This window comes from Aspergillus tubingensis (assembly GCF_013340325.1).
Source record: "Aspergillus tubingensis WU-2223L DNA, scaffold_6, whole genome shotgun sequence".
Lineage (NCBI taxonomy): Eukaryota > Fungi > Ascomycota > Eurotiomycetes > Eurotiales > Aspergillaceae > Aspergillus > Aspergillus tubingensis.
In genome coordinates, this window is record NW_023336280.1 from 21,996 (window position 1) to 45,827 (window position 23,832).

The 23,832-nt window shown below is 50.4% G+C and overlaps 10 protein-coding genes across 10 annotated transcripts; 6 read left to right on the forward strand and 4 right to left on the reverse strand.

Annotated features, from left to right (window-relative positions):
* Window positions 1–41: 41 nt before the first annotated feature.
* Window positions 42–1,337, reverse strand: AtWU_03765 (putative feruloyl esterase A; the record flags this gene model as incomplete). The annotated part of the gene is made up of 5 exons (XM_035498876.1): window positions 42–462; window positions 530–672; window positions 729–947; window positions 1,015–1,107; window positions 1,170–1,337. 5 exons carry the CDS (start codon window positions 1,335–1,337, stop codon window positions 42–44), a joined length of 1,044 nt encoding a protein of 347 aa, XP_035354769.1.
* A 686-nt stretch (window positions 1,338–2,023) lies between these two features.
* AtWU_03766 (putative amino acid permease) lies at window positions 2,024–3,995 on the forward strand (the record flags this gene model as incomplete). Its single annotated transcript, XM_035498877.1, has 7 exons — window positions 2,024–2,158; window positions 2,215–2,285; window positions 2,343–2,456; window positions 2,563–3,026; window positions 3,093–3,116; window positions 3,174–3,499; window positions 3,561–3,995. 7 exons carry the CDS (start codon window positions 2,024–2,026, stop codon window positions 3,993–3,995), a joined length of 1,569 nt encoding a protein of 522 aa, XP_035354770.1.
* Window positions 3,996–4,237: 242 nt separating this feature from the next.
* AtWU_03767 (DUF4246 domain-containing protein) lies at window positions 4,238–6,327 on the reverse strand (the record flags this gene model as incomplete). Its single annotated transcript, XM_035498878.1, has 5 exons — window positions 4,238–4,834; window positions 4,900–5,885; window positions 5,941–6,014; window positions 6,081–6,139; window positions 6,205–6,327. The coding sequence occupies 5 exons, from the start codon at window positions 6,325–6,327 to the stop codon at window positions 4,238–4,240; spliced, it is 1,839 nt and encodes a 612-aa protein (XP_035354771.1).
* Window positions 6,328–7,169: 842 nt separating this feature from the next.
* AtWU_03768 (WSC domain-containing protein) lies at window positions 7,170–7,927 on the reverse strand (the record flags this gene model as incomplete). Its single annotated transcript, XM_035498879.1, has 2 exons — window positions 7,170–7,564; window positions 7,639–7,927. The coding sequence occupies 2 exons, from the start codon at window positions 7,925–7,927 to the stop codon at window positions 7,170–7,172; spliced, it is 684 nt and encodes a 227-aa protein (XP_035354772.1).
* A 1,304-nt stretch (window positions 7,928–9,231) lies between these two features.
* AtWU_03769 (3-octaprenyl-4-hydroxybenzoate carboxy-lyase family protein) lies at window positions 9,232–10,105 on the forward strand (the record flags this gene model as incomplete). Its single annotated transcript, XM_035498880.1, has 2 exons — window positions 9,232–9,607; window positions 9,666–10,105. The coding sequence occupies 2 exons, from the start codon at window positions 9,232–9,234 to the stop codon at window positions 10,103–10,105; spliced, it is 816 nt and encodes a 271-aa protein (XP_035354773.1).
* Window positions 10,106–11,441: 1,336 nt separating this feature from the next.
* Window positions 11,442–12,263, forward strand: AtWU_03770 (uncharacterized protein; the record flags this gene model as incomplete). Its single annotated transcript, XM_035498881.1, has 1 exon — window positions 11,442–12,263. One exon carries the CDS (start codon window positions 11,442–11,444, stop codon window positions 12,261–12,263), a length of 822 nt encoding a protein of 273 aa, XP_035354774.1.
* A 121-nt stretch (window positions 12,264–12,384) lies between these two features.
* On the reverse strand, window positions 12,385–13,763 carry AtWU_03771 (tyrosinase family protein; the record flags this gene model as incomplete). Its single annotated transcript, XM_035498882.1, has 5 exons — window positions 12,385–12,645; window positions 12,699–12,975; window positions 13,033–13,298; window positions 13,355–13,517; window positions 13,579–13,763. The coding sequence occupies 5 exons, from the start codon at window positions 13,761–13,763 to the stop codon at window positions 12,385–12,387; spliced, it is 1,152 nt and encodes a 383-aa protein (XP_035354775.1).
* A 1,572-nt stretch (window positions 13,764–15,335) lies between these two features.
* On the forward strand, window positions 15,336–16,823 carry AtWU_03772 (oxidoreductase; the record flags this gene model as incomplete). The annotated part of the gene is made up of 7 exons (XM_035498883.1): window positions 15,336–15,542; window positions 15,604–15,829; window positions 15,894–16,040; window positions 16,112–16,229; window positions 16,280–16,348; window positions 16,410–16,436; window positions 16,490–16,823. 7 exons carry the CDS (start codon window positions 15,336–15,338, stop codon window positions 16,821–16,823), a joined length of 1,128 nt encoding a protein of 375 aa, XP_035354776.1.
* Window positions 16,824–19,526: 2,703 nt separating this feature from the next.
* Window positions 19,527–20,759, forward strand: AtWU_03773 (uncharacterized protein; the record flags this gene model as incomplete). The annotated part of the gene is made up of 1 exon (XM_035498884.1): window positions 19,527–20,759. One exon carries the CDS (start codon window positions 19,527–19,529, stop codon window positions 20,757–20,759), a length of 1,233 nt encoding a protein of 410 aa, XP_035354777.1.
* A 1,512-nt stretch (window positions 20,760–22,271) lies between these two features.
* On the forward strand, window positions 22,272–23,648 carry AtWU_03774 (putative integral membrane protein; the record flags this gene model as incomplete). Its single annotated transcript, XM_035498885.1, has 1 exon — window positions 22,272–23,648. The coding sequence occupies one exon, from the start codon at window positions 22,272–22,274 to the stop codon at window positions 23,646–23,648; it is 1,377 nt and encodes a 458-aa protein (XP_035354778.1).
* Window positions 23,649–23,832: the final 184 nt, after the last annotated feature.

Sequence of the window (23,832 nt, forward strand, 5' to 3'; positions counted from 1 at the left end):
ATCTAGCTAACCCGAGTAGTTATATTACCACCATCGCTCTCTTACAATGGTTCTGGGCCCTTGAGCGGCTGCATCTCAATATACTCGGTTCGTAGACTCCACTCTCGCGTCTGGTGGATCACCAACCCCCCGCTTGCCTCCAGATTCTCCTCGCACTCCCTCGCACCCCCGGTCGGGATCATGGTAATCTCATCATCTGCCGGATATGGACGCGATCGGGCCTTGAATGGAGGGCCCTCGCTGGTTTCCGACCGCAGATAGGAGCCATCTTTCTGGCCACCCTGACCCCAGCCCGTGTTGAAGGCGATCACAAACGGCTTTAGGCAGGGCACGGTCGCCGCCATGAGACTGCTGTGCAGGAGCACCTCGGTGGCGACCACCACATTCGATATGCCCAGCAGCATATTGTTCAACCCAACCCGGTTGAGGTAACATTGGCGCACAATGATAAGGGCGATAATCCTTGCCAACGGTCAGCTAATGTGGCCTAGCCATATACGCGGCAACAACAGGCAATGAGTGTACGTACAGAATTCGAGTGCCAAAGGCACCTATCACCCCGGCCTTTTGAGTTCGACGCATCTGCACTCCCCACACCAAACGAATACTCAGGCCCACCAGAAGGGCCTCTGTGATCACATCGAACGCTGTCATGGCACGCCATCCCGTAACCTGGCTCTCTTAGCATGTATTTTGGTCATCATCCGAATGTGGCAAAGGCAACTGACGAAAGAGTGGCATTGCGTGAGATTCCATGGCTGAGAAGGTTCACATTGAAGTCCTACAGCAAGAAGGGAAGCGAGGAACCAGAGGACGAGTACCGCGAGGCCCACAGTGCAGAGTCGTATATAGGCGCCTTCTCGGCCCAGGCGCCGAAGAAGGAGGCAGACAGATACTTTGGAGGCGCCATGGCTAGCGAGGAACAGCAGATCGGCTGTATACAAAGCCTGTCATGATAACCCCGAGTCAGTAACCAAGACAAATGACGCATCCCGATGAGAAGGTAGAACTTGCCTTCATGGCACCCTCTTCGTCGGTCGGATTGATTCGTCCCAGACCCTGCGATACACCCTTCATAATAGCGCCCACATTCCCAATTCCTATCGCCTGTCTCAGTGAGATCGATCAATTCAGGCATTCCGAGCGGCAATGAGGTCAGGGTTACTTACTCCACCGATCCAGACTACGACATCATCCCATCCAGCTGGTCCGTTCATGGCAACCCGCATATAGACCCGGAACAAGGACACCAGCACCATCCAAGACATGAACAGCGTTGCGGCGATGACGATCACCCCGCTGCGGTCCGTCGGGCTGATCCCGTAAGGCGCCGCCATGTGTCGACGGGGTGAGGCTTGAGGGGATTCGGGACGATGGACAGAGGCATTGCTGAGGCTCTCAACCTGCCGGGACTTACTTTATAATAGACCAGGCGGCTCAGAGGACAGGGAAGTGATTCCTAGGATCAACAGGTACCCTGGTCGGAATGTCGACTGGGGAGGACAAGAGGGTGAAACAGGCTCAGAAGCGACCACACCCAAATTTTCCGCCGGGCCGTCGGTCGGAAATGAAAGCCAGACGACAATTTTCCATCCGATCCCGGTTCCCAGTGTTACGACTACTGTATATTAGGCCTGACGTGGCCAGGGATTAGGGAAGGATGGCTACGGTGCTGACTGGCGGTGACCAGCCCTCCTTTGGTAAGGCTGGGATGAGGGCACAACCAACTGACAGGGATCACGCTCCATCGTCTGAGAGGATAATAACCTGTCAGTTGGACGATGTAACGGCGGGCTACAGTCTAACCGGGGTCCCTGGCAAGTGCTTCGGCGGTGCCATCTCTAGCTTGGGGACTAATGCTGCTAAGTGCTGCTAGTCTTGCGAGCCACGGCAGAGAGGACCGTGACGCTGCATCTGTCCCACGTATTGATTAACCCTCCGATCCCCCCTTCATCTTTTTGGCAGCCGAAACTTTTGTTCGATCTTATCGAGCAATACATGTCAAGCAAAGCCAAATCTTAGGATGTGGCTGGAGAAAGGGAGCAAGTCGGTCGCCTACACCACTGCGCCGGAGGAGGGCTCTTTGCCCTCCACCAAGGGAGGAACCACTCAAGATGGCCGCGATATGTGGCGTGTGGGACGCGATCAGGAGTTGAATGTGAGTAGGCACTTGAGAGGTGGCTCCAATTTCGGCTTCCTAGCTGACTGGCACAGCGCAATTTTCGATTCCTCTCGGTGCTGGGTTTCAGCGCCGTGCTGATGTGCACCTGGGAGGCAGTGTTATTGTAAGTCAATCCCGTACGAACAAGGCAATCCTAACAAAGGTACTAACGATTGAATAGCGGTGCCTCATACGGCTTGACAGATGGAGGTAAAGGTGGAATGATCTACACCTACCTCGGTGTCCTCTGCGGATTCAGTTTCGTAATTCTCTCCATGGCGGAGATGGCATCCATGTGTGATAACCCTCGAACACCGACCTTCTCTTTCATTTCTTTTTATTCTGGGGCTTTAATGATGGCAGCTGTTCCTAGAAAGCGGCTGTTGACTTTGGATAAATAGGGCCCCAACCTCCGGCGGACAATACCACTGGGTGTCCGAGTTCGCCCCGCCCAGTTGCCAATGCCTGTTGAGTTATATCACTGGCTGGGTATGCGTGCTTGGATGGCATACGGGCATTGCTGGCTGTAGCTACACCGTAGCAAACATGCTAGTTGGCCTCTTAGCAATCAACTACCCAGATTCCTACGAATATAAGCCGTGGCATGTCACGTTGTTGGTGATTGCAGTGGCGTTCGCTGCACTGCTCTTCAACACGCTGTTGGCACAGAAGCTGCCGCTAATCGAGGGGATCATTTTGATTGTCCACTGCTTTGGATTCTTTGGCATATTGATTCCACTGTGGGTGCTGTCTCCGTCGGTTCCACCATCAGACGTCTTTGGATCTATTGTCGACCGTGGCGGATGGGGGAGCAATGGCCTGTCTTGCTTGGTCGGGGTGGTTGGACCAATCTATGCTTTGATCGGTACGTCGCAGATGCCAGAATAAAAAATTTATACTACGCCTTGAAGCAATGCTAATTTGTAGGCAGGCCCTGACTCGGCGGTACATATGTGTATGACCCTCCTGACGGGACAAGTTTCCCTTGATGACAGACTAACCATATAAGAAGCCGAGGAAATCCGCGATGCATCACGCGTGCTACCCCTAGGCATGGTTTGGACGCTTATCTTGAATGGCGCCACCGGGTTCGTCATGATCGTTACATTTGCCTTTTGTGTGGGAGACATCGACAAGGTCATGGCTTCCACGACCGGCTTTGCCTTCATTCAGGTGTTCCTAAACTCGACTGGCTCAGTGCCCGCAGCAACGGGGATGACGGTGGTGATCATGATCATGCAGTTCTGCGCCACGATCAGCAACGTAGCCACTACTTCGCGACAGATCTACTCATTCGCTCGTGACAAGGGCGTTCCATTTTCTAGCTTCTTTTCTCAGGTGGCGTTCCCTGGTGCTTCACGATCCTGGCGGGATAATATCGGACTAACCGATAGATTAGGTCAACAAGACATTCACCGTACCACTGAACGCTCTCTGCGTCAGCTTGGTGATTGTTTCCCTTCTGTCCTTGATTAACATCGGATCCTCCGTGGCCTTCAACGCCATCATGTCACTGGGAACGGCGGCCCTGCTTTCATCCTACCTCATTTCCATCAGTTGCGTGCGGCTGCGACGGTGGCGCAAGCAGCCTCTCCCACCGGCCCGTTGGAGCATGGGTCGGTTCACTCCGTTCGTTGATACGGTGTCCCTCTTGGTGCTGATTGTCGTCTTCGTCTTTACCTTCTTCCCCCTGACTAACGACACCGCACCTTCTGAGTTCAACTGGGCTATTGTCATCTTTGGCGCCGTTGTGGTGTTCGCTTTGGTATATTATGCCCTCTATGCTCGGAAGGCATACAAGGGGCCCGTGACGAGGGTGCGGGTGGCACAATGATGGGTATACAGACAGGGGCGGGTGGGCGATTGAGAGACAAGAGGGTGTAAATGGTAACATGTAAAACCAAAAGTAGATGAATTTGTGCAAATGGCCGTTACAACCGAAGTGAAGAGCTTGGCACCTTAGCCACTCCGGTGCCTGTATCAGATACACTTATTTACAGCGCGGAGGAAAACACCACCATTTAGAGTGGCTGGCTATTATCGACTGAGCTATCCTGCGTCGACCTAACAGAGCTCTCAATGCTCACAAAGTGAAAAGTCGCCTTTTTCAAACCCGTCATTTTGTGGCCCTTGTTTGGCTCGTCTCTCGTCCATCAGCGCCACCCGGTATTCCCGGGCTTCCTCCAGGGTCATGGCAAGCGCGGGGATGTTAGCAGACACCATCTGCTGTAGTTCGGCCGGTAATTTCGGCGCAAGCACCTGCTGAATCGCATCCCGTCTCTCGCGGGCCCAGGTATCTTGCTGCGGTGGTACATTTGCAGTGGAGATGATGCGCCGATGCGGGTCCACCAAGAACAGCGCCAGGATCTTGCGATGGCCCGGCCGCGAGCGATCTGCGAGGCCAAAGGGTGACACCCGATGCTGCACTATATTGGGAAACGTAAGTAGTCGCCCTTCGCGACAGACCACGCTGCCAAGGTGCTGGGTGATCTGGGATTCCCCATTTCCGCTCACGTCGGGACCAAAGCCATAGACTGCGTGGATGAATTCATGTCGATCTTGGTCGTAATCCACATCGTACAGAGACCCAGCCCGTTGACGGAAAGACAGCGTGCTTTCAGTGATGTTATGGCTGTCGTAATAGTAGATGGCTGTCGCACAGATGCGTTCATTCTAGTCAGAATATATGTTAGTGGATTCAAAAGATCCTCGTGACTCCCAAAAATTGGAATGCTTACTAGCTGTCCCTCGAGATGCCATGTTCCTCCCTCATAATCTGGCCGCTCCGGAGTGAGTTCAATGTTAGCCAGTTTTACGATCACTTGCAGCCCCGTCTCGTGGAAAGACTGTCGCAAGTGCACCCATCCTTTCCAGGAAGGCTCGGGGGGTCTGAAGCGGCCTGGCTCCGGAAGAACAATGGGACGAGCCTTTTCCCACGCATTATAGCGCTCTGAATATTCCTCACTGTCCGAGTCCTCATCTTCCTCGGGCTTCGGTTCTGGGTCAGGGTGTAGCAGATAAGACACCCCGTGGTAGGGAATGCGCTCGTTTCCTTCCTCCCGAACCTGCGTCAAGCTGTGTTCCCAGAGCGGAATAGCCGCATCAATGATTTGCTCCACCACGCGGTAGAGGGGCTCATGCTCTGTCGGGTGCAGGTTGTTGATGTACGAGACAATGCGACAGCCACTTTCTGTGCCCAATTCCACATCGCAGGGCAGCCATTGAAATTGTCGGCTGAACGCGCGCATTTGCTCCACCTGCCATCTTCTGTACGGAGTGTTTGCCTCGGCGGATGGCCTGGCCTCATCCTCCGACGGAACGGGCACGACCACTCCTTGACCAATACTGCCGAGACTGTTGTCCGACGTGATCGAACGATCGGGTAGAATGCGCGTGCGCCCGTAAACCAGTGGAAAGAGCGAAGGGTGAACGAGGTCGACAACTTTCTGGTCTGAGCCGGGGTGGTAATCCTTTTCATGGGCGGGTATGTTCTCGAGGGGAGCAACGGCTTGCTGCAAGGCCTTTTGGAGCTCCTTCGAGACCGCTGTGTCGGAGCGGACGACCCCGACATCGAATATCGAAAGCAGTCCTTCTTTCTGAAGGTTTCGAGCTTTCCATTGGAGTTCTATGATGATATAGTCCATCATTTGGGGAGTCACGTCTTGACCGGATGCCAGCACCTCCGTCCGCCATCGTGACGTGATGCCTTCGTCGAACACCTTTTCTGCATCAGTCGAATGGCAAGTCTCAATGAATCGTGAGAAGCGGTCATACCTTACGCCACCATTCGGGCTTCTCCGAGATCGTATTCATGACCTGCATCATGGTTATTTCACGCTGAGTGCTTAGATGGCTGCAGAGTACGCGGTTAGTTTCGCCCATTTTGCTGGCTGATACGTAGCAATTCGGGGAGTCTTACCCAACGTAGCCATCATTGATATCTCCATAGTCTAATGCGTTGGGAAAAAGCTCCGTTTCCTATGACGAACGAAGTGTTATGTTCTGCCCCGGGCACCATGTGGCGGGGATGACAGGTATTTTACCTTGGGCTGCCAGTTCAAGGGAAGGTTGAATCCTGGCAGTTTGATGGGTGAACTAGGCTTCGAACCCATATTGGCCCCGTGTATTGTTTGCTTGATGTCTGACGGAGTGAGGGAGGGATACATATTGTATTATATAGAGTGAGTCACGAATCAGAAGGTCTAGGCAGCCGTCCCGTTAGGCAGACCTCGGCGACTAAGGCAACTAAGTCACTAGTGAGTAGTAGGTTGTTGCCTGTGCGCTAAAGAAACATGGCTGTGGCGTTAAGGTCCCTTGTGTCTCGCTGTCCCACTCTATGCGAAAACAGCGCCGCGCCCTACATCAATGATCTATCCTGAGTCGGAACAGTCCATTATTGCATTATATTTATCGTGCCCGGCTATCGTGGAATGAGGTATGAGAAGACTATGGAAGAAATGCGGGAGATGGGCTACGACTTCCGACGGAGCCTTGAGCAATGCAGCCAAACCAGGTATAACCTGCAAGAACCGAGTGGATAATCGCCATTCTGAAGGGATTTTATGATAGCAAAATGTACCCTATTCTCGCATTGTGGAAGCGATGCGACCGTGGGGCTTGATGATTCTCTCCGTTGCCGTGGCCTAGGACCCACGGCTGCACCGATACGAGGGGGGATATCCTGGCGTTGCGCCAGAGTGTCGGCCGGCCAATGGTCGATTCAGCTCTCTGTAAATGCTCGAAAGTGGCCGGCAACGTGTTGCCAATGTAGTCAAACTCCTACAGAAATTGGGCGCTCTAGCCCGTCTCTTGCGCAGCATGCGAGAATCTGCCTCATGGACAGCAATAACGTGGTCGTCACACTGGAGTAGCTACCGCTGCAAAACGAGCCACTGTCGAAGGTTTATATCAAAGACAGAAAGAATGGTGATGCCCAGTTCCGTCGCCCTGACAGGTGGGTATACAATATTGGGCGACCGCAACTACGTGATGCTGGTCTATGATCAATCTAGAAAAATAAGAACCGGAATCGCCGGCTGGCCCCCGACGTGGCTGTGGTTGGAGACACCGTCGCGACGGAGACACTGGACGATTCCTTGCTCGGGAGAGTGGCAGATGGGGAGCTGGTGCCGGTCACAGCTGGAACCGATGTCACCGTAATGACTGCAGAAGGAGTGGGATAAACGGTGAAGCTGGATGCCGTCGTCGTTTCCGGGCCGCCACCTGGGCCTTTGCCTGGACCATCATCTGGGCCATCCCCAAAACCACTACCAGGGCCATCGTTTGGACCATTCCCGCCCGAATCACTGTCCCCATTTCCATCATCTGTGTTGTTGTCGCCGCCGTCAACGTCATCGCCCGTGATATAGGTCTGGTGAACGGACCAGAAGCCATTGCCTCCACCTACATGCGTCGCAATTTAAGCGTTAGTGATATGAGGTGCCTTAGAGTGATGAGCATGGAATGGCGACACTTACAATGGTCCTCTGGAAATCCTGGGCAGTTGATATTGCACTCTGACTGGGAGACGAGCTTCGCGCTCGGAGGCAGCGAAGAGCCACAGTAGCAGTCAACGCTATTTGTGGTAGCAGCGTATCTCGCACCATTGCGACCGCAAGTACTTGTGCATAATCCCGTGGATTGAAATTGACTGGAACCCTTGTTCACCAAGCTGCCGGAGGATGAGTAGCAGCCCACGAAACCGTTAGATAGAGCGTGCGCGGAAAGAGAGAGCGCCAGAATGGCGGAGAGGCTGGTAACCTTCATGGTTGGCAGCATAAAGAATGACTCGTAGGTATTCCCCAGTAGCAAAAGACTGAATGCTGGTTCCGCCAGGAGAGAGGAGAAATAAAACGAGAGAATTGGCGGATGAGGGGGGTGTGAGAGGATAGCGAAATGCGACAGCCAAGTGTTTTAAGGGACTCATGAACAGCGGACCCTGAAAAGACCCTGCGATCCTGGTCCATCCTGTGGTTGAATTTTTGGCTCCCAAGCAGCCTGGGAAACACACTAACTGCACTAGCTTTGAAACCCGACGTATCAACGGCCTGCCCTGATCGGAGAAGACCCACGAGCCTCGGAGAAGTCTGCTTGAAGTTGGGTCGGAGAGCCCGAGTCGAGTTTGGCCTGGGGGTCCAAAATTTCCACTAAGTGGGAATGATGGCTTATCACTTCACGTATTGTTTACTCTTGGGGACAACATCGCGCGAGGTATCATCCTGTTATCGCGAGTTTCCAGCTTACCCTTTTTGAGTTTTTCCGAATCATGGGTTAGTCCCCACCGCTGACCGGTCTCCCGCCGGCCTGACAGCAGGGGAAAATGAAGAGGAATGATAGATGCGCAAGTCCACGACATCCCGACTACATTGAAGTCAATTAGAGCAATCGTTCGTAGCATCAACGCTGCTCTTTTGTGAAAGATCTCTGGTCTTGCTAGGATTGAATAAGGAATGATTACTGTTAAACATCTCTGGTTAACGGGCAATGAGAGACCGTGTCGCCTTTTTCATGGTCTGCAGTACAGGACTTCATCGTTCCAGACCCATGCTTTGGACAGACTGGTGGCCCAGTGGACCTTCCGTTGGGGACCTTAAAGTAATTATGATGTTATGAAGCCGGAAAGTGATTTCTCGTACTTCTGAACCGTTCCGAGGCACCAGATGTTGAGGTCATTATGAGCGAGGAGGCCGGGATTCTACTCACATATAAAACCCAACCATAATACAAAGAGTTCAATTAAACAGCATCTTTAACCGCACGATCGATATAAAATGCAGGATCCTAATCAATTGGCCATATATTGATGATGAGCGTTATGCATATCCACTGTATAAGAAGCATCCATTCTGCTACATCTGTTGCAACCTTCTTTCATGCAACCCGTCGGAGTACTCTCCTGGTCGCCACGCCTACTCCAAACCAAATGCTGGGCAAATATCGTACTCAGCCCGTGAGATAGATGATTTTTACACCTTCACTTTTCCTGGATGGCGCACCCTGTACCGGCTCAGTACGTATCCTCGGGCAGCAAAGATAAGCACCTTATTTGGTTCACTCTAACTTTTCCAGTCATGTTTAACCCTAAAACGCGATGCTACAGGATATCCGGGATCGCTCAGAATTACTGGCCGTGTAGCACTTTTCACGCTCCGTGGAATGAGAATAACGGGCTCCTGTCTGTCGGAAAACACAAGAGAATCTGGCGCCATGGGCTGGCGGCACCTAAGCTGATTCAACCCAAGGTGAATATCGAGAAGCAGACCACCCTGGCTGGATATATGGTGCACGCTATGTGCTGGAGAGAGCTGCTCCGGGTCATTAAATGGCCGCATACAGAAGAAAATCTAGGCATCCTCTCGCACGCGCTGCGAACACGCTGCATGAAGGAACGTTTAGATATCAGTTATGACGAGCCCGTGGAATCGCAGCTACTGATGGATCCTAGAGGTGAGTATTCATATACGCAATCTGTAGTTTTGATGAGATAACACGCTAGACAATCCAGATCCCATCGGTATGACATCTGTTCGACGATTTGTAACTCGATGCAGATCTAGAGCTACCAGCATGTCAAAGGTGAGCCATACATCATGCTCTACTGATTCATGGCTCATCCGTCTTCCGTTGGAGCTGCAATACATGATCATGGATAATCTTGAGTTTGACGATGTAGGCTCGGTGCTGAAAGGCATCCAATGGTCAGTAGACAACGGATATTGGAAACGACGGCTTAATCTAGACCTGTTCAGCGAGATACGCGGCATTTTACATGAGGATTTGGACTGGCGGTGGCTCTGTTTGAAACTGGAGCTTCTTGAACACAGTCAAGCGGGGACAGATAGAAAGCGATTTTATGAAATACTGAAAGAAATCGGGATTCGGTATGGACTGGTAAAGGCTGATGTGCAGTGTGGTCTTATTGGAAGTCGTCCCCATGCTCCATGAATGTAGGGGATGATAACGAATAACCCTCTTTGTTGTTCAAGCCAATGACCGCCACCTAATACCACCAGAACCTGGCCATATGTTTGTTTGTTACGGAGTGTTGTCTTGAATCTTGGACTATTACGAGGGGAAGCAATGCGCATCCACAGTTACTTATATGGTAGCCGCGCCGACAGCTGAAATCTTTCCCCACCGTGAGCATGGTGGTCTTTTTTGCAATTTGAAAATCACCTAAGACTCGCCTGAGAATCAAAACAGGACAGTTCAGAAGGCAGTGATCCATGATATGAGACTAGAGGCCCTCTTACAAAAGCAATATAGTACCAGTGGCAGCGTATCCACCAGGAAGGCTGTTATATCGCCTGGCAGCCAAGGGTTACGGTGGCCCATAATGACATGAGTATCTTCATTGGCATTGGGTAAAGGCGTGTGCAGATCCCTGAACCCCTAGCGACGGTGCCACAGTTATCTTCTGTATCTCCCGCTTCTCCAACTGTGAAAGGTCCGTCCGAAGATTGTTCCAATCAATCAGCTCACCTTTGGGAACGGTAAACTGACCTTGTTTTAAAGAATAGCATCCCTCATGAAGTGTTACTTCTAGAGGATTGTATGAAGGACTTCAAATAGAGTATCCAGTCAAGTGGCCGTTCCGTGACAGTGAATGCTGATCATTGGAATCTCATCAGAGTCAAGATTTTACCCTCAGCTAAAGTTCACTGCTCAACACGTGGACGTTGCCTCAACTTTTGTACCACAGAATACGCCAGAATAGGAACGTAGTGTTTCTTCATTTCTTTGTGCTTCTATGCTTAAAGCATAATCCTACTTTTTACAGTTGCGCCTTCGGGGGCCCTTGCGTGGCGTGAGACCTGTTCCTCTTTATATTTCAACTTAACCAACCCAGGTAGATGTCGAGAACTAACAAAGACAACTCTTCGAACATACAACGATCTTCCAAAAAGCCACCACCAAAGCATTGAGCGCCTCTATAACCAGCTCCATGAACAGCAAGGACTGCAAACCCATACTCAACGTAAGAAACTACTTGGAACATACTTCGCTTGTGTGGAATGCTCACGTCTTTCTGAAGATACCCCCGCATGCGTGAACAACACTAGTCAGGGGCGAGGCTTGGCTGCATACGCGATGTGACAGTCACTCCATACGAGACAAAAGCACTGAGTTTATGAGTGGAGTATGGAGTAACAATAATCACAGTTTCTTTGAAGGCACCCACGAGCCAAGACACTACGCACCTATTAAGGAACCATTGCTGCTCCCTGATTTCCCCTTCCTCCGTCAACTTGCTCCTTGTGCATAACGCCCTACGACGAAGATGAACTTGCGTACTCGAGGCTGTCTTTTCCTGATCCTCTCTCTTGGCTTTGCTTACGGGCGGGCCTCTATCACTCCAGGCGTTACAGAAATCGACTTGATCTTTCCGCGTAACGACAGCTATTCCCCGTCGCCTCTCACTCCGATCATGTTTGCCATCCAAAACCCGAGTCTCCTGTCAAGTTTCAACCCGACGATCTCCTATAGCATTGAGCAGGAAAATGTCGAAGCCAGGGAAAGTTATATTACTTCGGGCGTGATCCACCTCGTGAACACCAATTATACGAGAAGTGACCCTTACTTCCTCTATTGGAGCGTCGGGAATCTGGATATTGAAGGCACCTTCGTGTTTGCCTGGGAGCTTGGGATGTTCAACTGCTCCCATTCCCCGCAGAGTGACGCTTTGACCTTCGGATATCTTGACACGCTCCGCCATCAGTTGCACTTCTCGATAAAGAATGGCACTTCGCCACCAGACATCGCCGCCGCAACCAAGGATAGTACGTGCGAGCAGTCTATAGCCCAGGCTATACAAGTCCCAGAGTTGTTGGACGTGTCGCCTACGCGAACCTGGGGAGCACCATCCTGTGCACCGACTGTGGGCCCATCCCCGACTCCCAGTCCTTGCGAGGTCAAGATCGATTCCACAGCTGCCGCAAGTATCTCCTCGGCTTTGACTTCCAGTGCGTGTCGTAATCCTCTCCGCACCGGGCTCAGTTGCCCAACTCCATCCCCTGAGAGTAAGGCCCCCGCGACGCAATCGCCGGTCGGAGGGCTCCGGATCTTGGCAATGGGAACGCTTCTCGCTTACAGTCTTGCATGATTAAACGGACTTTCGTGCCGAGGCATGCTGGTCTTCTCTTGAATGGATAATGCAAGTTGTTTAGAATCAATACAAAGTATTACAATATCCATTATGCCCCTTTTCGGGATTCTAAACTATTTTACTCATAAATATAGCACAGAGGAGTCCCAGCCGTGGTGTCCAGCACATCATAAATCTCCCGCGAGACCGTCAGGTTACCCATGTAGAGAAGGTCATGAATAGTAGCGTTGGGCGATGCAATCAGACCATCAATAAAGTCGGGTCCCTTGACGACGTACGTGCGGTTAGCAGGGTTCAGGTTCTGCCAGATCCAGAAGACGCGATCAATCATAGCGTGGTGGACATAGAATGCCGGATCACCGGGAGAAGCGTACAGATCCTGCAGATTTGAGTTAGCTCCATCACATCGCAAGTGAAAAATATGCAACTTACACCACCCGGATCACCACCAATGGTGAAGTGACCGGCCGTGTGAACGCCCAGGAAACCTTCCTCGAAGAACCCTTGCATGGTCCACTCGAAGCAGGAGATGTTATCGCACTCCTCAATTAGGCTCATGACATCGCTAGTCTTGGTCCAGCCCAGAGCGGTCCAAGGAGAGATATCACGACGCAGGCAACGGGGGTTGTAATCCAAACCGCTGCCGTTCTGGGCTACGAGGCCAGGGATCTGCAGGGTAGGATCAACCGGCCCCAGGTTGACGGTCATGCTGATTATCCACGGTTAGAATTCATTCTCAGAGTGAGCTAATGGAGAGGACTCTTACTTTGCGAAGGGGCCGTTGCGGACACAACCTCCACCCACACCCGGCGGGATGGTGGTATAGTCAGTCGCAGGGGTGCCGTTGTGGGGAACGAAGTCACCGTTGCCAGACATACTGTACTCGGTGCCGTCAAAAACGGGCGAGTTGATGGGGTTGGCGGCGTACTTGTTCCATGCCCAGTATGGCTGGTAGCCATCATAGCCACACTCTGTACGCAGAGCATTCTCATAGGCCCAGGTGAAGTAGCGGTGCCAGGTGAGGAAGTTGCCCTAGGCAGTAATGTTAGCAGTGTTTCATTCGAACTGGCTTGGCAGTCACTACACACCGTGCCGTGGATATACAGCGTCTGATTAATGTGAACCGCCACGAAGTCATCATAACGGTTGCGGACACCAGGAGCCCAATTTGGGTCAGACTTGGGGGGCTTAGACATCAAGCAGAGGACAGCATCAGTGTACTTCTTGCGGTCCTCCGGCGCGAGGGAGCCCCTGTATGAGAGGTATTGTCAGCTTCGAAGCCGAAGAAATAGTCGATACCAGTGGCTTTTACCATTCTTTGCGAACAGCCGCATTGTTGATGTTGCAGCTGGAGTTGGAAGAGCCCTCCGCCGCCAAATAGGCACGCTTGGTGGCCAAGGCCTTGCTAGCCAGCACATCGACAGCATCTTGCGTGTCTGCCGACACAGGAGTGATAGTCAGGGCTGCAATAGCAGCAGATAGGAAGGAGAGACGCATCCTGCTTGACGGTGCAACTCGCTGGACCAGGGGAGGACTTGGTGTCAAGCTGGAGTCGTTCAAGAGGGACACCCGGTCCGCCTCGACCCCTATATACTGCTTTTCTCCCCACCACGTGCATAGCTGCAGGCCAATTCAACGGCTATCGGCTCATTTTGGCGAGGTGCCATTCGGAAGTCGGAAGGCTAGCCCTCAGACGATTGGAATAATAGATTGCACGCCGTGGGCGCGGTCTAGTCCATGGCTAGCAGTGTTTTCCCTAAGGCGTGGTGGGGAAGGCTGAGCAGTAGTGTAGTCTTGCAAGTTGACTATTGGGCCGTTGAAAGAAGAGTCAATATAATGAGCACGCTAGCAATTGGAGAAACTAGACTGCTGGCAGGTGTTGACAGTCTAGAATGATGCCAACGATACTAACCCGCTTCGTGGCGGACCGGCGCGTCTCTAAGCGAGGCCAAGTGGGGACTGAGGACAGGGTTGAATGACCCACGACTGACAGGCTCAAAGGGATTTATTTGGCTTTGTGGGGTGCATCGAATCATCACAACCATATGCGCTATTCGAGAAATCCTGATGTGTAGTGCTGTGAATAGATATTGAAGCCAGGGTTATCTTTGCATGACAAGGATCCACCACCATCCCACGCGTGGCAACGGAGAAAACTGCCACACGAGACTTTGGATGTGGATACATCGTATGAAACCGGCTTTGCTGCCAAGAGACCCCGTTGGAATCGGGGCAGCCGCCGGAAGAGGTCCGCGGAGCACTAGAGAACTGGTCGTGTAGTGGTGACTGGAGATTTAATCTTGAGATGCTCCGTGAGAATCCCCACTGTCAAATATAGCCTCACCGGGTGGAGCTCGCCAATCTCCGACCCTCCGAACTGCCTCCGATTTCCCGCTGGGTTGCGTCCCTCGAATGTTCATTCTCTGGTCTGTGAGTCGGCTCCTCCCCCAGAGTGATCGTCGCGATCAGCTCCCTACGTACCAGCGTCTTCCACATGGGACTCCAGTGATAGGCAGTGTGAGCTTCTTGGCAGATCAGTGACTTAAGAGAAGTGTTGCTCGCATCACTGCTATTCTGTAGCCTTCGCAGTGAATTTTCTTATTGTGCTACTATGCCGTGTGCAGAATGCCGGAGATTATCGCTTACTCCGTCAGCACCCAAACCCTCTTCGATGACACTAAATCCCGCGACACCCCTGCTAGTCGCCTAGAGATTCCGTAGCGTGGCTCCATTCTTACTTTTCTGAATCTTGACGTTTGGGTAAATTAATCTATTACCCTTCCGCCCGAAACTCGGCGCTGATACGACTGGTGGGATGTCGACCTCTCCATCCGAAATGCCAGGGGTATCCATTTGTAATAGACTCCCAGGAACCATAGCCTCCTTCGAGACCCAGGCGCTATTTCTGCAAGTGCCAAGTCGGCCTTTAGAGGCTTCCACAGTTTCGTGCAGCGATGACAGATCTGTCGAAAGTAGAAAAGGCCGCTGCAAGGCATCCCCGACACGGGAATATGGTTGCGTCGAGCTTCAGTCCGTCCTCCGTGACAGGGCCAGCAGTTCGCGGCCAGCATGACTCCTCTTCCCGGCAGAGCCGGTGACCCACGGCAGATACTTTGGCTTCGTGATGAGTCGGGTGGCTCCAATGCCCCTGGAATTCTCGCGGCAGTTAGCACACTGACCGGCCTGTCAACATTGGTACTGTGGCTCCGTTGCTATGTGCGAGGGCATCTCCTGCGACGATTCAACGCAGAAGAGTACATCATTACCGTAGCGTGGGTGAGTCATGTGCTCTATTCCATCGCACATTCGAGTGCTTCTTAACTTACAGGTAAACTAGCTGTGCGCCGTTGGTGTGCTAGTCTGTTTTGTGCTGGAAGCTCAACACGGTGTGGGTCGCTTCAGCAAAGACATCACCGATGAAGATGAGCAAGTCTTGTCTAAGCTGGTATACTATCATTCAATTATTGTCATGGTCGGGCTTAGTCTTGTGAAAATTTCCTTGGCTGTATTCTTGCGACGTTTCTCATCAACTATTTTAAGCAAGGCGCTAGTTGGATCGATCAGTGGGTGCACCTTCGCAAATGCTCAAGGCTATGTTCTGGGTGATAGCAATCTAATGAACGGCAGTTTTTCTGGTGGCATTTACCATTGCCTGTGGTCTTACACTGATTCTGCAATGCATTCCTGTAGCGGCAGCGTGGGATACAAGCTTGCGACCTCATGCCCGCTGTTTCGACAATGATACTTATACAGCTATTGGCCTCTGGAACAGTAGTAAGTTTGGCATCACCTTTTCGGAGGTGCAATTTCACTTTTCAAGTCAATTTATCTTATAACTTGATTAGTTACGAACCTCGTCACCGATGTCATCTTTGCAACTTTGCCAATTCCCCTTTTTATAGGGATTCAGGTCAACTGGCGAACCAAATTCTCGCTGATAGGAGTGTTGAGTCTTGGATACCTGTCAGTCATCTCTACTCTTTCTCCAATGGTGGTTACTGACCGTCGACTAGTGCCTGCGTCGCGGGAATTGTCAAGATCATTTCGCAGGTCAACGTACTAAAAGAGCAAAACATGTATCGGTAAGAGTTCCCGCGGGACTACGCGACAAAGAGTGCAATCTTCTGGAGCTAATCATCGAAGACACGACACTTTCATGATTTGGAATTGGTGGGTGACTCCTGAAGCCCAGACTCCGGAGAAAACTAACCTGTCATCTCTAGTGCGGAGCTAAATGTCGCTATTCTCGCCGCCTGCCTCCCTAGTCTCAAGCCTCTACTGAAATCGGTCCTCGATGGGACCCGCAGCCTGACCACGGGGCGCCGCAATACCTCTGCCTACCGCTACGACACCCAGGGATATTATGTTCAGCGCAGCACCGACATTGCCATGAAGTCAATGCCCCGAGTACCACCGACTGTCTACGATGTCACAGCTGCAGGAAGCTCCGACGGCGAATCCGGGAACTGGAGAGAAAGTGACGAGCAGAGGCTGCATCGGACTGAGACCGGTATCATGAAAACGACGGAAGTGGTGATTCAGACACATGGAGACTAGTATTGTTTCACTTGTACATTTCGGCCTTCTGAATATTACCCGGTTTACATTCGGCTTCCTGGACCCTTATTCAAGCCCTACTCCATGTATACTGGTAGACCCCAGTCTAACATTTTGCAAGCACAAGACTCAGTAGCAACCCGAAAGCTCGACGTATAGGAAGATTCAATTCAACAATAAATCACGTCTCTCATGTGTCATCAACCGATTAACGGTACTAACTATCAGATATTTCCAGCTCTAAACATAAGGGGCAGCTACTCTGGAGCAGCACGCTCATTAATCGACAATAACGACACAGATTAGTTCTGTCTTATGTCATGGTAATGACACTTATTGGACGTGAAGTCATTGGTCGGCAGTAAAACTCTTGCAGCAAGATTCGCAAGCCAATCATAGCCAACCAGCCATATTGCAGAGGGCTGCCTCGAATATGAGGTGCTTGCCATCGCGTAATCTTAGATATGAGTGTACCTTCTAAAGGCGCCGCAAGTAAGACTATATATTGTGTCTATGTTGCGGATAAATAAAGCTTGTGTCAATGGTAAAAAGCAATTTTAAAGACATCGTAGGCCGCTGACGTAGGTCCTGGGAAGTCATAGCCAGTTACAAACCATATATATGGAGGAAGAGAAGGGAAAAGTGAATTAAAAATCGAAAAGAGTTAACATTTTGTAAGAAGTTTTCAAAAATTACTTCTATTAGACCTTGAATATTTATTAAAATATATATATCCAGTTAGTAAAAAACATAGCTGACATACTCGAAAATAAAATTAAAAGAAAAGAAAAAAAAGATTAGATAAAAAAAATGTCAGATAGTAACTTAAGAGCCGCCATTATAACTGGATTATTATATGCCACTTTTGTGTAGTCTTAATGATCGTAAATAACTTCTGATGATTTATTCACAACACGGGATTACTTTTACAAAATATTAATTATATCTGTATTATCCTCATGGTGTTCCCGCTGAGGTCGCTATAAAATCTGGCTTCAGAGAATATTTGTTGAACTGTGAAAAGTAGCAATGGTGCTTTCACGGGGTGGCATAAATGTTGCTCAGAGCCTTTTCCTAAACGCGACAATGGCACTTACTAGTCTACGGATAGAGACATCTCCATTTTAAAGACCGGACTGTTTTCTGTCTTGTATTCCAAAAGTAAAATTTTAGAAATAATGCACAAATGCTCCCGCACATACCTTTGCACATTTTTGTGATAACAATTAGAACTCCATTCAAATGTGAAAGATATGAAGCCGATACTATAATAAGGAGGCCCCAATGGGACCTATCCATTAAATAAAACCTCGCCTAGACCTATTAATAAAGCATTGCTTCTGGGGACAACAATTAGTAGTCGTGTGTGACCGTGGTGACGGTGTACATGAGAGGCTTGAGCCGCCAATGGTGTAGTAGTGGCGTCAGTTTCGAAGTTCGTATATTGATGTAAAGTATGCTGCATTAGCTTTAGTTCGGTCAGTAAAGTTAGTCCAAAGGTCCAGGCACACGATAAAGAAGAGCAATAAATATCATACCACGGACGAGAGCAGAACTGAAGATGGAGTAGGAGAAGATGAAGGGTAGATGCTGGTATGAGGGAAGACAGCCTTCTTTGTCTCACGTGCTTCTTCTGCTTCTGCTCCTTCTTCTTCTGCTCCTTCCTCTTTTACTACATGGAATCTGGAGATAAAGAGTTTGGTTAGATGAGTGGAAGACAGGTTGGTTGTGATATAAATGACATTCTTGTCCAGAAGTAGAGAACAGCCATGCTTGGCACTGAATTAATTCTGTATAGTGATCAGCGCGTGCAGCAGTGTTTGCGACGCTATATGAGAAGCTTATCGGAGCATAACTGAAGAAAGTGATATTGTGTTGACAATTGAGTGTCTACAGGCGGTCGTTGAGGATGACTGCGGAGGTGCTGATGGTCATGCGGATGCTCTCGTAGAGAGCAAAGCAGTTAGAATTGAGAGGGCGAGGAGTATGATTGGATATTTAGGAATGAAACGGTGTGATAGCGATAACATAGCAAGATATTGTGGTTGTACTGTGATGGAGAGAGACAGAGAGATCCTCATATAAGAAGTGGAAGGTTACGAAAGGTGTAAATAACAGGGGGATGGAATATGGTCCTGTTAGGGACTTGCGGGGCCATTGTAGTCTTGCTAGAGAACTCTGCCATATACTGACTGAACAAAAATGGAAGGAACTACAAGGGCGAAAAGGGCCCGAGAAGCTTGCTAAGATTCATTAAGCTGAGAAGTTGCTATTTGGTTTTCCACCTACTTCTGACTCGAGGTCTCAATGAAATGTAGTATTGGGGGGATATTCCGGCCACTTAGGGTGGACTTAAGGACTGGTGATGTTTTGGGTCATGGTCTGTACGGTATTTTACAACGGCGGGTCATTTAGTCTTCCAATAGTGGCACGTCGGACCCTTGGACCGCATATCGGACGGCCCGCACCACAAAGGGAGTAAAGCAGGGGAGAAAAATCTACCCCGGCACTAGCCAAAAGTTGGACTTTGAGCGCTGAGCTAGCACGACGGGGGAATGAACAAAACGAGTACGAAGAGAAGGACAGGGGCTCGCGTTCGAGAATCAACCAAGTGAATGTCCCTCTTATGTTGCCGAAACACAAACATACTTCTTCCAATGAATTTAGTCTTCACGAAGTTGAGACCTGTTCCTCATCGCAATAATGGACGTCAACACATTTCCATATGAGCTTCTATCCATCATCAATTCGTATGCAGCGGATTGGGTTGGCTTTGAAAGTCTTTTGGAAGTCTCTCCACAGTTAAAGGATCTTTTCAATGTTGACCCAAACACGAAGGCGGATCTTGAAGCTGTACGCCTGGTTGAAACGATCCTTCAGCACAACCCTGTTATGCGCTACGAATTGCATTCCATATTTCGAATGGCTCTAAAACTCCGCCTGCATTCCACGCCAAAGGTCGGTCTAGCTGAGTTCATGGCTCAGGATCATTCTTTGTCGTTGATGACCTCCCCTCCTTCGATCTCCCGAGCCGTGCTCAAGGAGATGGTAAGCATTGCGGCCAACATTCAACGACTTGCGTGCGCCTGTTTGACTACTCTCTTGGAGCGTGTTCGAAAAGTTCAGCCATGGTGTTGGAAGAAGGCTGTTAGGGATGGCACAGAGCCATATCAGCCGCGTGAGGCTGGCCCACCGTCATGGATCGAGGAGTATCGCGTCTATCGTGCGCTCTGGCACCTACAGTTGTATTCTGATCTTTCAGCCACTGGGGAGCGGCTAAATTGGCCTCAATGTGAAATTGAGGCTTGGTGGTTCGCACGCATGGGCTGGGATCAAGTGCCCGTGGTGTTGGGGGAAGAAGTCCGAACCCTATCAGAATGCTTGGAAGGTCTATGCAGAGTCAATCCAATTCTTCGCCATACGAAGGCCAGGGGTCTCAAGTATGATAGACAGGAGAAGTATCTGTTCGAGATATGTTTCATCTCTCGCCTCCCACACTCATCTCAACTGCGTCGCGAGTTTCATGTCTGGGCCCCTTCACCTCCGCCTGAGATCGCCATTGCCGAGGATGGCTTTCCCATGGATACTTGGGGTCAGGGGGTGGAATCAATCCATTTGAATCGTATCTCCGCTATTTTTCGAGCCTGTCAAGTTCGCACAAGCACCCATCCCGCTAGGTATCAAGTCTGCCGGATTCAAGATTCCCGTCCATGGCGAGGACTAGGTATGCCCATCTGGGACGCCTGGAGATGTTACTGCCTAGGCCTATGCTCGTCTGATAATTGCCGCGGACTCCATCCTGGTCCAATTCCGACTCCTGACGGATCACACGTGCCAAAAGGCTGCATTCCCATTGCCCGGGGATCGGAAATCGATTACAGGATTTCGGTTTTCATCCATGCCATGATGCAGATGGAAGATGAAGAATACAATTAGACAGTGCCAGTGGAAGGGACGTTAGTTAGGAACTTATTGTTACATCTTCACTCATTGTAGTCCACCTCTCGTCCCATTCACAAGTTTAGCTCGAGTGTAAAAATTTCTCAATGAAGATCAGGAACTGAATTCAAAGATCATATGGCACCAAAACTCCTCATTCCCCTTTGCATCAGTACCCAAAGTCGTCCAAGCTGTAACCGATACCGGTGTCTTTCTTCCCAATTGCTGCTTGTGATTGATCAGTAGCCAAGCAGCTCCTTTCACATTAATTTTTTATTCACAACCAAAATAAGCCCCTTGCTATGTATATGAGTCAATTTATCATAAGTTAAATCTGTGAATAGATTTCCAGTCATCAATAAGAATTCCAGGTAATTATCTTTAGCGGTGACTTATCTAAGCCATTGAGGGCGTTTCTATCAACTACGCTTCTGAAAAGCTCTAGGGCAAGGCCAGATGAACCTACTTAATGATTGTTAATTCTGATGGCCATTAGAAGTATCTATTGGGAGGTCTCCGAAGATATTCGAAACCCAAACTTATTAGAGCAGATTCGCCATGTTGCTCCGATGAGTCTTGTTCTTCTAGAGGAAGTACTTGGCCGGTGTGGGAACTGACCTCGACGGCAAGGGATCGTTTGAAGCACCCAAGCCTTGCAGATCTTCGTCACTTGGCTTTATTACACACCAAGTGCAAATGCTTTTTGAAAACAGTGTTTAGCTTCGTGGAATGCATAATCGTCAAATTGATTAGTTGGTTCGCACGCGTCCGACGCACCAGAACGAGCAGTCTACGGATGCATCCCATAACTGAAATTCATTCCAACACTCAGCCGGCAACGTGTACCACTACTAGACTAGCTACGGATGAGCATGTGGAGATAAACATGGATGCGTTCCTTACATTCAGGCACCCGAGCAGGTATATACACTCGATGACAGGTACTTATATCGGTGTTCCTAGACGATTGGATCTCCCTCCGCTTTGATGCCATGCCCATGCATAGTAATATATGCAGCACACTCAAGCCAATTGGAGATGTTCCGTCCTGTCTTGGCAGAGGAGGGATTGCGTATACCGTTAGAGGTCGGATTGACAACCTTAATCGGCTCCACAAGATGCTCCCGATCGACTTTAACAAGAACTGTGAGGAGGACAAGTTGTTTGTCCACGTGTAGCTTCCATGGTACCCTATGTTGTTGTTGTCAACCCCGCCAAAGCATTAGAGACAATCCGACAGATCAATTGTCCCCCACTGGAGTGCTCATTGCTAGAGTTGGGGAAGTTACAGCCCCCGCAGAGGACTAATCCATCACGATGCCATAAACGGCTCCACACTTCCTGAGCAATTGTCAAGGATGGTGACGTGGGCGACAGCTTCACGGACCTTCCAGTTTGAACGGCGGGTTAGATAAATAGGCCTGTAGGTACACTCGATGTACCTTGAAGGGCAGCTCAAATTTGAGTCATTTGTGATCGTCTTGTTGTATCCTCCCTATTACCTGCATAATGGCATCTATTCGACTTCTGTTGGCCTGCCTGCCGCTGGCCTTAGCCACAATCACCGTTTTGGATCCCAGCGACTACGCTGATCTGGCTGCCGACGCAACCGATAATACCTTGGAAGCCGACTATACCACGGACAATAGCGGGCCACAATACCTTCTGTACAATATCACAGGCCCCTACTACTATAGCGACGAGGATGGCGAAATTGACCACCAAACCTTGACGGTGGATGCGAACGATACCAGCGTTCTCGTCGTGACAGAAGGATCGGCAGTTAATGTGTCGTATACTGATGTCATCAAGAAAGGCTACTCAACCTGGCTCAATCAGGCCAGTTTCTTTGGGGTCAATGCGGCCATCAATGTAGCCAACGCCTCAACAACCTACATTGACCACAGCAACATCACCGTTCACAATGGTGCGGCCAACATCTATGCCTATGGGACCGGGACCACCGTGTACGTGAGCAACACCGACCTGTACAGTTCTGGTCCGGTGTCCCACGGTCTCTATGCGGCCGGCAACGGGACCGTCTATGCCTCCAATCTGCGACACTATTCAGGCGGGAAACGCTCATCCTCCTTCTCAGGTGACAGCCCCGGCGGCTACATCTATGTCACGGATGCCGTCGCTCACACAGCCGGGGTTGGCAGTGCCATCTTCTACACTCTTGGTGACAGCTATGGCAAAGATGTTATTGGAAAGTCCGAGAATGGACCGAGCCTGTTCTCTGACGGAGCGCAAAGCTCTGTCTTCGAAAACGTCGATTTCACCGCTGGCCTTCTGGCAGGGACGGTCATGTTCTCGTCCTCTACGCGCAGCAGCGGGGCATCCCTGTCATTCTCGAACTCCCGACTCACTACACTGGGAGAGGATATGGCAGCGCTATGGTTTGGGAATCTGATTGCATCAGCCACGCTGCATGCGACCGAGCTGAATACCACGTCGGGTATCCTCGTGATTGCCAATGCCTCCCAGATCACTCAATCCTTTGATCACTTCGTCGGCTGGGAAGAAAATTCGAGCATCCAGCCTGCGCAAGCTACAGTGACGGTCACTGAGTCCACACTGAGCGGCGACATCGTGGCCTACAACGGCAGTTCCATCTCTTGGAGCCTGGCTGAATACTCGAGCTGGACGGGAACGGCCTCCACCGGCCGAGGGACTGCATACCTGGCAGTGGCACTCGACAAGACGTCCACTTGGACGCTGACGAAGAATGTCTACCTCCAGAACTTTACCAATGCCGATACCACCAACAGCAACATTGCGAGTCAGGGATACAGTATCTATTACAATGCCTCCTCCTCTGCGAATGCGTGGATCAAGTCCGCAAACACAACCGTCCCTGGTGGTGGGAGTCTGCAATCGTATTAGGAAGGTTACTGGGCGCTGACGGGGGGTTAGTGTGCTTTTGGCATAGGCACCACGGATCACATTTTGTGATCAGAAGGTTTGACAGTTATGACAATTGATGGAAGATGTAGCTAGCGGTAAATAGTCATAACTTTATCAAGGATGTCAGTCTTGGCTTATCCAATGAAGTTCATTTCTAAAATGA